This window comes from Aptenodytes forsteri, unplaced genomic scaffold, assembly GCF_000699145.1.
Source record: "Aptenodytes forsteri isolate BGI_AS27 unplaced genomic scaffold, ASM69914v1 Scaffold7, whole genome shotgun sequence".
NCBI classification, from domain to species: domain Eukaryota; kingdom Metazoa; phylum Chordata; class Aves; order Sphenisciformes; family Spheniscidae; genus Aptenodytes; species Aptenodytes forsteri.
The window spans coordinates 3,526,075-3,535,942 of NW_008795919.1; the positions used below are offsets into that span (position 1 = coordinate 3,526,075).

The following is a 9,868-nucleotide window of genomic DNA, read 5'->3' on the forward strand; positions in this document are numbered from 1 at the left end:
CTATTTTTCCAAATCTTAGTGCATGAAAGGAAAGCTGTTCAGCTGACAAAATCTTGGTGAAAGGACAAAGGACAAAGACATGGAAGATTTTCCGGCTGGGGAGCAGGGGCTGGGTCTGTGAAGGAACAATATTATGGTTTAATTTTAGTTAAAAGGGACAGCATTTTGTTTCAAAGCTGCAAGAAGGGTTTTTGTTGTTTCTATTTTTCCAAATCTTAGTGCATGAAAGGAAAGCTGTTCAGCTGACAAAATCTTGGTGAAAGGACAAAGGACAAAGACATGGAAGATTTTCCGGCTGGGGAGCAGGGGCTGGGTCTGTGAAGGAACAATATTATGGTTTAATTTTAGTTAAAAGGGACAGCATTTTGTTTCAAAGCTGCAAGAAGGGTTTTTGTAAATTCCCAAAGGCTTTGGGAATTACCTGGGGTTTTAAAGAAATGCCAATAGATTAAACCTGCCTGGCACAAACAGTCCACAAAAGGTGAGATCCATCCTCAAGGGGTTTTGCCTGAAGCAAGTGCAGAGTGCGGATGAACAGGGAAACGGCTCATGGGGCTGCCCGGCGCAGGGGAACCTCCGGCCCCACAAGGAATGGGGACAACACCACGACATTGCAACGAATACAGAGGCGAAAGGAAGCCTTTCGTCAGCCCCCTCCTCCATCCGTGCCCCCGACAAGGCTCCCGCTGGGGAATAACCTTGCACTCGCCAGGGCAAACACTCTCTGCCTTGCAGACCACAACCCAGGTCAGAGCGTGGTGCACGGGGTGAAGCCTGTGCCGCACACCGGGGGCCGCGGGACCAGCCAGCTCCGCTACTTGCTGTTCGGGGTTTGCTTCTCCTGCACCGGCCGCTTGTGCTTCTGGGCGATGCCGTAGGGGACGTGGGCAGCGACAGTGCCCATCTCCTTGGCTCCCTCCACGTGGAACATCTGGTCATCGAAGAAGATGTGAGGACGGATCTTCTTCAGCAGCGGCCCCTTGGGAGCCCCGGCCAGGAACAAAGCTTCATCCGTCTCCAGGCCCCAACTGCGCAGAGTCTTTAGGGCCCGGGCTCCCGAGCTGGCCGCGCTCCTGGCAGTGACCAGGTAGGTGCGAATGGGACACTCCATCCTCAGCCCCTTGGAATAAAACTTCTTCTGCAGCTTCCCCAGGGCCTCCAGGAAGCCCTTCAGGGGGCCCTGCCAAAGCAAGAAGAAACCATCACTTTGCAGACCTCCATGCTATCCCTTTCTCCAGGCACCCAGTCCCAGCAGAGCCAGACATGCTGGCTAACCCCTTCTCCCTGTGAGCCCCCAGAAACGACAGTGAGGGGCCAGACGCAGCCATCCTGTGGGCCAGCAGTACCAGGCTGCTGACCCACCCCATCTCACACTCCACATGCCGACCCCTGGCTTGTTCCCAGAGGCGAGAGCATCCCTGCAGGCTGTCTCTCTCCCAGAGGCTTTTCTGGCTGCATCCCAGCGCTACCTGTGCCAGAGGCTTGTTCTCGTGAGTCTTTTCATGCTCAAAGAACATGTCCAAGCCGTGAGCCTTCACGATCTGCTCCGACTCATCAGAGAAGAGCACGGCGTCACCATCAAATGCCACCCGCAGCTGGTTCTCCGACACCTCCAGGTCTTTGCTGGGGCTGAAGATGGTGGCTGCAGCAATCCCTGTGGAGGTAAAGCACGAGGCAAGAGGTGGCAGTTACCCAAGGACCCGGCCTCGTGGCTTATCCGTTGCGGAGCAGAGCAAAACACAATGGCCTGGAGGCAAATGCTGCAAGGAAATGCACGCACCCAGTAGTGCCTGCAGCTTGGCCCCAAGACCTTTTTGCAGCAAAAACAAATCCCCAGATGACAAACTTCCCTTTGCATACAAGAATTAACAGGGAAAAACAGTGCCTTTGCCTTGGAAGAGCTGTGGAGCTCGAGGAAAGCCTGATTTCTATGGAAACTAGAGGCTCTTTGGAGCATCAAGGATGGGATGTGGGACAAGGCAGACCCTAGCTGCACATCAACACAGGGACAGGGACATTGGAGCTACCACTCCTGGCACCAACCCCCTGAGGGCTCCAGGCTCCCCCTGCTGCCCCATCCCAAGGTGGACCCCAGACTCACCCTCTTCAATGGCCCCACTCACTTTCTCAGCGTCAGAGGAGAGGTAGAGGTTGGTGTGATAGGCCTTGAGGTAACAAATGGGGCTGTTCCCTCCCGTCATGCAGAACCTCTCGATGAACAGATCTGAGGGCAGATGGACCCCGGGGTGAGCCCGACTGCCCCCCAAACAAGCCTTGACACTGCTCCCCTGTGGCCTCCCAAGAGTCGGCAGGATGGGGGCTAATTTTGGTACTGCCATTCAACAGCATGGCCGGCAGCCAGAGCATCCTCACCACCAGCCAACTTCCACTCAAAGCCCAGGAAATTTGGGAGAAGTGGGCTCAGTGCGTGGTTTGGAGGAAGAGACAGGAGAAAGCATCTCTCATCTTGCTGCCAAGCAATAACACTCTGCCCAAAACCCGCCAGCACCCACGCAAAGGACAGCTTTGCTCTCAGCTTACCATAGTGGTTGATACTGTTGATCAAGCGAACCCCAACCTGGGCATGGTTGTTGGTCATGAGGACGATGTCGAAGAGCTCCTCACTGTCAGGGTAGAGCTCGCGCAGCTGCGTGTTCACCGCTTCCAGCGCCTGCAGCACCCCAGGGCGAGGAGGGGGGGGGGGGGGGGGGGGCTGTCAGCGAGCCCCAGGCATGGCCCTGACCCCCTTATCACTGAGCAAAACAATTCTGTTCACCAAAACCAGGGATCTGGCCCGACCCCAACTACACCCTGAGCCAAGCTGACATCAGCAAGCAGCTTTAGCTGGGAAAAAAAAGACTGATTTGGGGGAAAAAAACACATAGCTACTCTTCTATTTTCAAACACAAAAGGTTTCAAGTTTTCATTAGGAGATGAGAATAAATTAGCTCAAAGTTACAGATAAGTGTTTTTCAAGCAATTAGAAACAGAACAAGTCTCTCCCCACCAAGTGGATTTAGTTTATTCATTGGGAACGGGCAAGAGATTGCTTCAGTGAGGGCCAGCACAGAAAACTGCACTAAATCCAGTGGAACTGGGACAGAAATTGGAAAATATTTTTGAAGTTTGAACTGCCTCATTTCAACATTTCAAAATTAGAAATTGGCCGACTCTGTAGCAAGGCTAAATTCAGCCAATTTAAAAGAATAAACAAATTGTAATAAAAAAAAAGGTATGACAACTCCCTAAAGGGAAACTTTAAATATGATCCAAAGAGATGATTTCTTCAATTCTTGGGCTCAGTTGCCAATTTGGAAAATTCAGCGTTTCCTCAGTCCTGGAAGAAGCACATCACTTGCCAGGAGGTTTATTTGACCTCTGTTTGCTCCGTAGCTACATCCCTTCTGCCACGCTGCTCATTTCCCATCCCTTCCCCACGCGAGCACCCCATAGCACTCCCCTCTCCCCAAAACTTTTGGGTCAGGATCACAGTGCAGATTCAGCTTAGGTGGGTGGATGCTCACCTTGACGAAGGGGAAGGCAGCCCCAGGGAGGAAGGGCTCGTTCTCATGGTCCAGCTGGTATTTCACATAGGCCTCCACCCCTTGCTCATTGTAAATCTTCTGCTCCTCCTCCATGCGGAAAAGCGCTCGTGACGACACCGCGATGGTGATGGCGTTCTCGGGCTTTGGCTGCAGGGAAAGGGAGAAAATGGGGAGGCAGCCCCTCCACCCCGCCCTGCTGCCCAAGAAGGCATCTGTTAACTTTCGACATGAAAGGCCACGGGGTGGGTGACACCTCCATAGAGATTTGGAGGATAATGGGGCAGCTGCAACCCTGATCTTCCAATGCTGCAGCAGATGAAGCCCTGATGCACCGTCCCCACACATTTGGGATACCTGAGAGCCTTTTTCTGCTGCTCGCACCATGCCCAAGCCCTCCCACTGCAAACAGGCTTCCAGGACCCATCCAGACCCAACGTGCTATCCCAGGAGAACCACTCAACCCCATGTAGAAGGAATTTGTATGGCTTTCTCTGCCCCCCAGCCAGGAAAAACCACGCACTGCGGCTCGGCCAGATCCACACTCCCACGATGCTGTCCAGATGTGACAAACAACCCGTGCCAGCTCAGCTTATAAAAACACTTGATATAGTTATTGTGGGTGGAAACATGACAAACAGGTGGTGCAAGCAATGATTTATGAGTCATTATTATTAATGTTTGAGGGCTTGATCCCAAATCCACCGAAGTCAACAAGGGGCCTTTAGTGGGACTTGGCAGCGAGAGAGGGGACACCAGGAAAGTCAATCTCATCTTGACCCCTACCCATTCTCCCTCTCCCCTTGGAGGGCAGAAGGGTGTTAATCCCCATCACTCACTTGCAAGCATGAAAGCAAATTAATTCCTGATGGCCAGCAAGAAATCCTCACTCCCAGAACAGCAAATCCTAAGGAGGGACAGGGGCACAGGCAGCCCTGTCCCCAGCAGACTGTGCCTGCAGCGAGTCCTGGGAGCAGGACAGGGCTTGGGGGCTCGCACAGGCGATGCTCCCCGGGAGCCGCGAGCAGTCCCAGCCCGCGCGCTCTCTGGCTGCACTCAGGGATGCATCTCCACAGGGAGCCTGTGAAATCCAGGCCATCAGCACTTCAGAAACACCTCACCCTCAGCTCCTCTGTGATTTCCAGGATCCTCATGTAGCATGTTGCCCTGTGAGTAATCCTCCAGCAATGTCATTTGCCCAGGGGCAGGAGGGCACCTTGGCCAGCCACTCTGCACACCCAGGTGCTCCAAAGTTCAAGCTCCCACCCTTCCTAGGGCTGAGCTTTACAGGAACAGCAGCCTGCAAGGACAAGGTACCTCATCCGCACCCGGGTTCATCACTCCCCGCAGGGCTGGGCCTGCCCCGGGGCTCGCTCTGCCCCCATCCCAGCCCCGCAGATCCTGCCCAGCATGGAGACGCACCCAGGAATGAGTCAATGACAGCCCCCATGCCATTCCCAGCACCGCGCCCGCACCCCGTAAGCAGTGCCCGGGGCCAGCCCTGCAGCGCGGTTGGTCCCAGACACCTCTCCAAGGCTGCATCAGTATCCAAAATCCCCAGCAAGCAGATTAAGCAGTGGGCAATTAGGACTAGACACAGATTAGCTCAGGCTGAGAACACCACTGTGGCCAGAGGGATCCCTTTCCCACAGCGTTTGCAGAGAAATAACGTCCCATTTGGAAGTGGCTCTTTTGAGAAAGCAGGTGAACAACCCCCAGGACACACAGGATCACCCAGGTCCACGCAGAAGCTGATCAGCGACACCAGCATCGCTCCCACAAGTCAACCGCAGCCAGATCCCCACTTTACATTTACCTACCTGGTGGGCATTAGCTATTAACTTGTCATGGGCCAAGACTTGGCACTCCAACTCATTAATTAATAACTCTGGTGTCATGGGCCATTTATTAGCTGAAAATATTAATAACTATTAAAGGTCTTGGGACATCCGGCCATTAGCCTTCAGCAAGGAGTCTGCACTCCGTGCTGCTCCCAAGTCTCTGCGACGCTGGGTTATTTATCTGGGTACGTAGTTGAGCTGCCGGGCGTTTGCTCCCCGCTCCTGGTCCCCGACGGACCGCAGGGCAGAGCATCCTCCACAGCCAGCCCTGCAGGAGGATCCCCAGCAGAGAAAGTAGGTCAGCAGCACGCACAGCAGAGGCATGTTCAAGGGGGCGAGATGCTTGTGTGGGGCCATAAGCTGAGCCTAGCAGGGTGCCCAGCCTGAATTTGCATCTCTATCTCCCGCGGCACTTGCACCAGGCAGGTCCCAAGAGCACAGGCACCTTGCGCAACAGCAACAGGATGCTCAAGGTCCCTTCCCTGCCATTTAAAGGCACCAGCCTCCAGGAGGTTAATTTAAGAGCTAATAAAAACAGCAATAAAAATAACTGTAAGCTTGGGGCCTAACTCTGCCCCAGCGTGGGCTGCTGGAGCCCCAGCTGCCTGCGGGCGGGAAGCCCGGCCTCCGGGAATGGGACCTGCCGGATCCTGTTCGCTCCTGCCAAGGAAGATTTGCACCTTTGGAGCGCTTTCTGCAGGAAAGTCTCACCCGGACACTAATGCAGCTCCCAGCTCTGGCTGGGCTGGAACAGCCCTGCTGTTCTCTGGGAAACGCTGACATTTAAAAAATAAGGCAATTCTGCTCTGCGAGGACAGAGCTGCATTTCGACATTTCTTTGAAGTGGAGGTTTCATTTGGAAGCATTCCCTGCTCAAGGTTGTTTGGATGCTTCTCTATCCCCACTAGTACTGCAGATGATCATCACTACTTTAAAAAATGGGCTTTAAAAAGTCACAGCGCTACAGGAACCACAGCACCTCAAATCCTCCATCAGAGTGCTGTGAACAACCCAACAAACCCCACTTTGCCTTGAAACATCACAGTTTTGGGGGAAAACACCCTGCATTTTTAACAGGAAGCGTATGCATGGGAGGGGTCCCACTCGCAGTCCTCGTCGGGATGCATTTAGTCCCACAAGCTGTCGTGGAGCCCGCGCAGCACCCAATCCCAGCACAGCCTCCTGCTCTGGCTGCCCCAGCCCCGGCGGGTTTGGACACTCTGAATGACAAACCCTGTTTTGCCCTCAGAGCAGCATCCAAGGTCAGCCAAGGTCGATTAAAGCTCATCATCCAACACCAGCCCAGGAAGAGGCTGCAGGGCTCTGCTCAGCTGAATCCAACCGAATTTGCTGCCTGGGGATTCATGGTGAGCTCCTCTCTCTTCCTCCCTTCCCACGGGAAGGTCAGATCCAGCCCCATCCTGAACATCAAGCAAGAGATTAATGATGTGTTTAACAGAAGTGTGAGCAGGGCAGCATGGGGGAAGGTCCCATCCCAACCCTGGGTCCATCTTTGGGCTCAGCTGGACAGGAGGGACGAGCAGGGACACGTCCTGACAGCCCAGATGTCTGAAGAGGAACATCAGCCCTTGGCACAGCCTCCAGGTGGTCCACGAGGTCCAAACCCCATCTCAGAAGCATAAGTGACCTTTCCAGCAGGCTCTGGCTCCACGAAGTGCAAAACCTACCCCAGACGCAAACACCCCAGTTTTGGGGTAAAGACGTATTTCAGTAGTGACTGGAAATGGCACATTTTCCTCTGCAGACCCAACAGCTGGCAGGCCTTTAAATCGCCCTTTTAATCAGATGTAAATCCTAAGCGGCCCCCCAAGGATTAGAGGCAGACATTTGGAAAACCCACACGCTCCCAGGATGCGCAGCGGGGCCGTGTCCTCCCACCCGTGAGAGCCACAGGTGCCCATAGTGGCACCCCCCACCGCCACCCCTGGAGGCCATCACTGGCTGGCTCCGAGGCAGGAGCCACAGTGGGGACCCCATTCTGCACCCCTTGATCCTTTTGCATTGCCTGGGGCTGAATCTGCTGGACCCACTTCGATCCTAAAAACCCGGAGGAACTCTGGCAGCTCCGGGCACTTCCCTGGATGCTGCAGAAGACCAAATCCTTGTGGCCAAATTCAAAATTTGGAAGCGAATTTTGGTGTGAGATTGGGTCACAGAAAGGGAAGAGGAAGGGCTTGCTCCAGGGTCAAGCATGGTCCCCACCCCAGCTAAAGCATCCCAAAAATGAGGCACCCTGGTGAGCCGGATGGGTCTCCATGGGTGCAGGGGACTGGCAGAGCAGGGGACAAGCAGGGTGCCCAGAGGAGTGGAGCTAGCAGGCCAGCTGCCACCAACCCAGCCTCTCCTCCCTGCGCAGTGTCACTGGAGAGGCTGGGGGACATTTTCCGCATTGCTGAAGAGTGACAAGTCTCATCGCTGACCTCCCCAGCCGGCAGGAGCGAGGCCGGAGCAGGCGTGGGAGCCGGGGCGTGGGAAGAGCGGAGACCCCTGCGAAGCGGGGAGCCCCATGGGCTGCGGGGACGCCCTGTTAGTCCATTTCCCAGCCAGGAATGGGCTCCCCAAAAACGGTCCCCAAAAACCACCCTGCCTCCTGCTGTCTTACAGCCCATCTCCAGGAGGGAGCAGCCCCTACAGCTCGCGCCTGCTCCCCCACCGGTACCTGCTCCGGCTGGCAGAGATGTTCGGCCGAGAGGACGGACAGACCCGGCACCTGCAAGGGTGCAGACAGACGACAGCAAACTCCCATTTCCTACGTGCACGAAGGAGCCCTGGGCGGCCGCGAGCCCCCTGCTCGGGATCAGATTAAAGTTCAGGGCAATGGCTGAGATGTTTTTGAGTTTTCCAAACGCATTATTTATAATGCAGAAAAGCGCTCTGCAGCCGTCCATCATGTCCCGGTGACAGCTGCCTGGCAGGGCAGCCCAGCCCAGTTTGCGAGCACAGCCGAGCTGCTTGGCCACAGGGCCCCCAGCCTGCCCCGGCAGACGGGCGCAGGGCTGGGCAGGCACCACGGGCATCGGCCCCAGCCCCACACGGGTGGATGGCGCAGCCTAACTTCAGGGCCTGAGTGCCTGGATCTCGGCTCTGCCGCCAGTTTGCTGTGTAAGCAAACCACATCACTGCCCCGTGCCTCAGTTTCCCCAGCTGTACAGCAGAGACGGACACGTGCTGGTCACCGAGCTTGTTGCAAGGAGAGGAAGAGGAGGAGCCTGGGCTGACATCCGCAGGAGGCTGAAAGCATGGCCTGAAAGATAACCAGCTGCATCCCGCCACCAAGCCAGGTTGTCCCTCTCCTCCCGGAAGGGCGAAGGCAGCAGCGCTGCCAGTTGGCAGCAGGTACAGGACCGGGAGCTGCAGCCTGGTCCCCAACGGGGACAGCACAGGGGCTGCTCCAAGTTGGGGTCTGCGGAGCAGGGGCTTGGCCGTCTCCCCTTGCGGAGAGGTCACATGCAGAGCTTTGCCGCGAAAGGTGTCGGCTGCCACCAGGCTCCCGACCTCACCGTGAGCAGCACCTCTGCCGGAGCCCCACACTTCAGGGGGACCCGCAGCCCCGAGGACGGCTATGGCTGGGTGGGCTCGCAGGCTGCAGGGCCAGGGCCAGCCCACCCCGGGGCGCAGCCCCCAGCCCCGCCAGGCTGCTGTAGCTATTCTGAGATACAGCAGCACTTCCAGGCGCTCCCATGTTTAAACCCGGAAGGCTCAGCCCTGGTTAGATAACACAGGCTTTCCCTCTAATCTCCCGGAGCAGGCGAGCCTGACAGGGGCAGCTACGCTCCTGCGACACCCTGCTGCCCCAGGCAGGGATTCAGCCCCTGGGCTGTCCCCCTGCTCTGCCGCAGCCACCCCTCCTGCCCCTGGCAGGGCCTCCCGCCTTGGCACAGGGGACAGGCAGCTCATGGGGCACAGAGCCGCTCTGCAAGGACACCTCTGCCCAAGAGGGACCCGGGAACACCCCAGGGACCTGCAGGAACCGAGGGAGACCCAGAGAGGCTAGGGGGATCTGGAGAGAACCCAGGCAACCAAGGGCAACCCAGGCACACCATGGAGGAGTGGGGGCACCTGGAGAGACCCAGGGCTTCCCCAAGGACCTGGATGGAGGCAGGGGTCAAAGAAAAACCTGAGACACCCGGGGGACCCCAGAGCACCTGGAGGAGATGGAGCACCCAGAGAGACCCAGATGGTTCCACAGGGGAACCCAAAGAACATGAAGCACCCAGGAGGACCCCAGAGGACCTGTAGGAGATGGGGCACCTGGAGAGACCCAGGAGGACCTGGAGGAGATGGGGCATGCAGGGGGAGGTACCCAGAGGAGATGGGGCACCCAGAGGGGCTGGTTCCCCTCCGGGGTGGGGAGCACTGCCCGGCTCGGCACCTCGGGAGCTCTCACCGATTTGGGCTTCTTCTTGGGGACGAGGTTGTCGTAGAAAGCCTTGGCCTCCTCCCAGGGCCGCCCCGTCGCGCCCG

The 9,868-nt window shown here is 56.7% G+C and overlaps 1 protein-coding gene across 1 annotated transcript; it reads right to left on the bottom strand.

The window, feature by feature from the left end:
* Positions 1-203: 203 nt before the first annotated feature.
* Positions 204-9,862, bottom strand: NT5C1A (5'-nucleotidase, cytosolic IA). The gene is made up of 6 exons (XM_009284855.2): positions 9,792-9,862; positions 3,525-3,692; positions 2,542-2,671; positions 2,102-2,224; positions 1,470-1,654; positions 204-1,180 (listed from the first exon to the last, which is right to left on the bottom strand). The coding sequence occupies exons 2-6, from the start codon at positions 3,636-3,638 to the stop codon at positions 815-817; spliced, it is 918 nt and encodes a 305-aa protein (XP_009283130.2). The 5' UTR covers positions 3,639-3,692; positions 9,792-9,862; the 3' UTR covers positions 204-814.
* Positions 9,863-9,868: the final 6 nt, after the last annotated feature.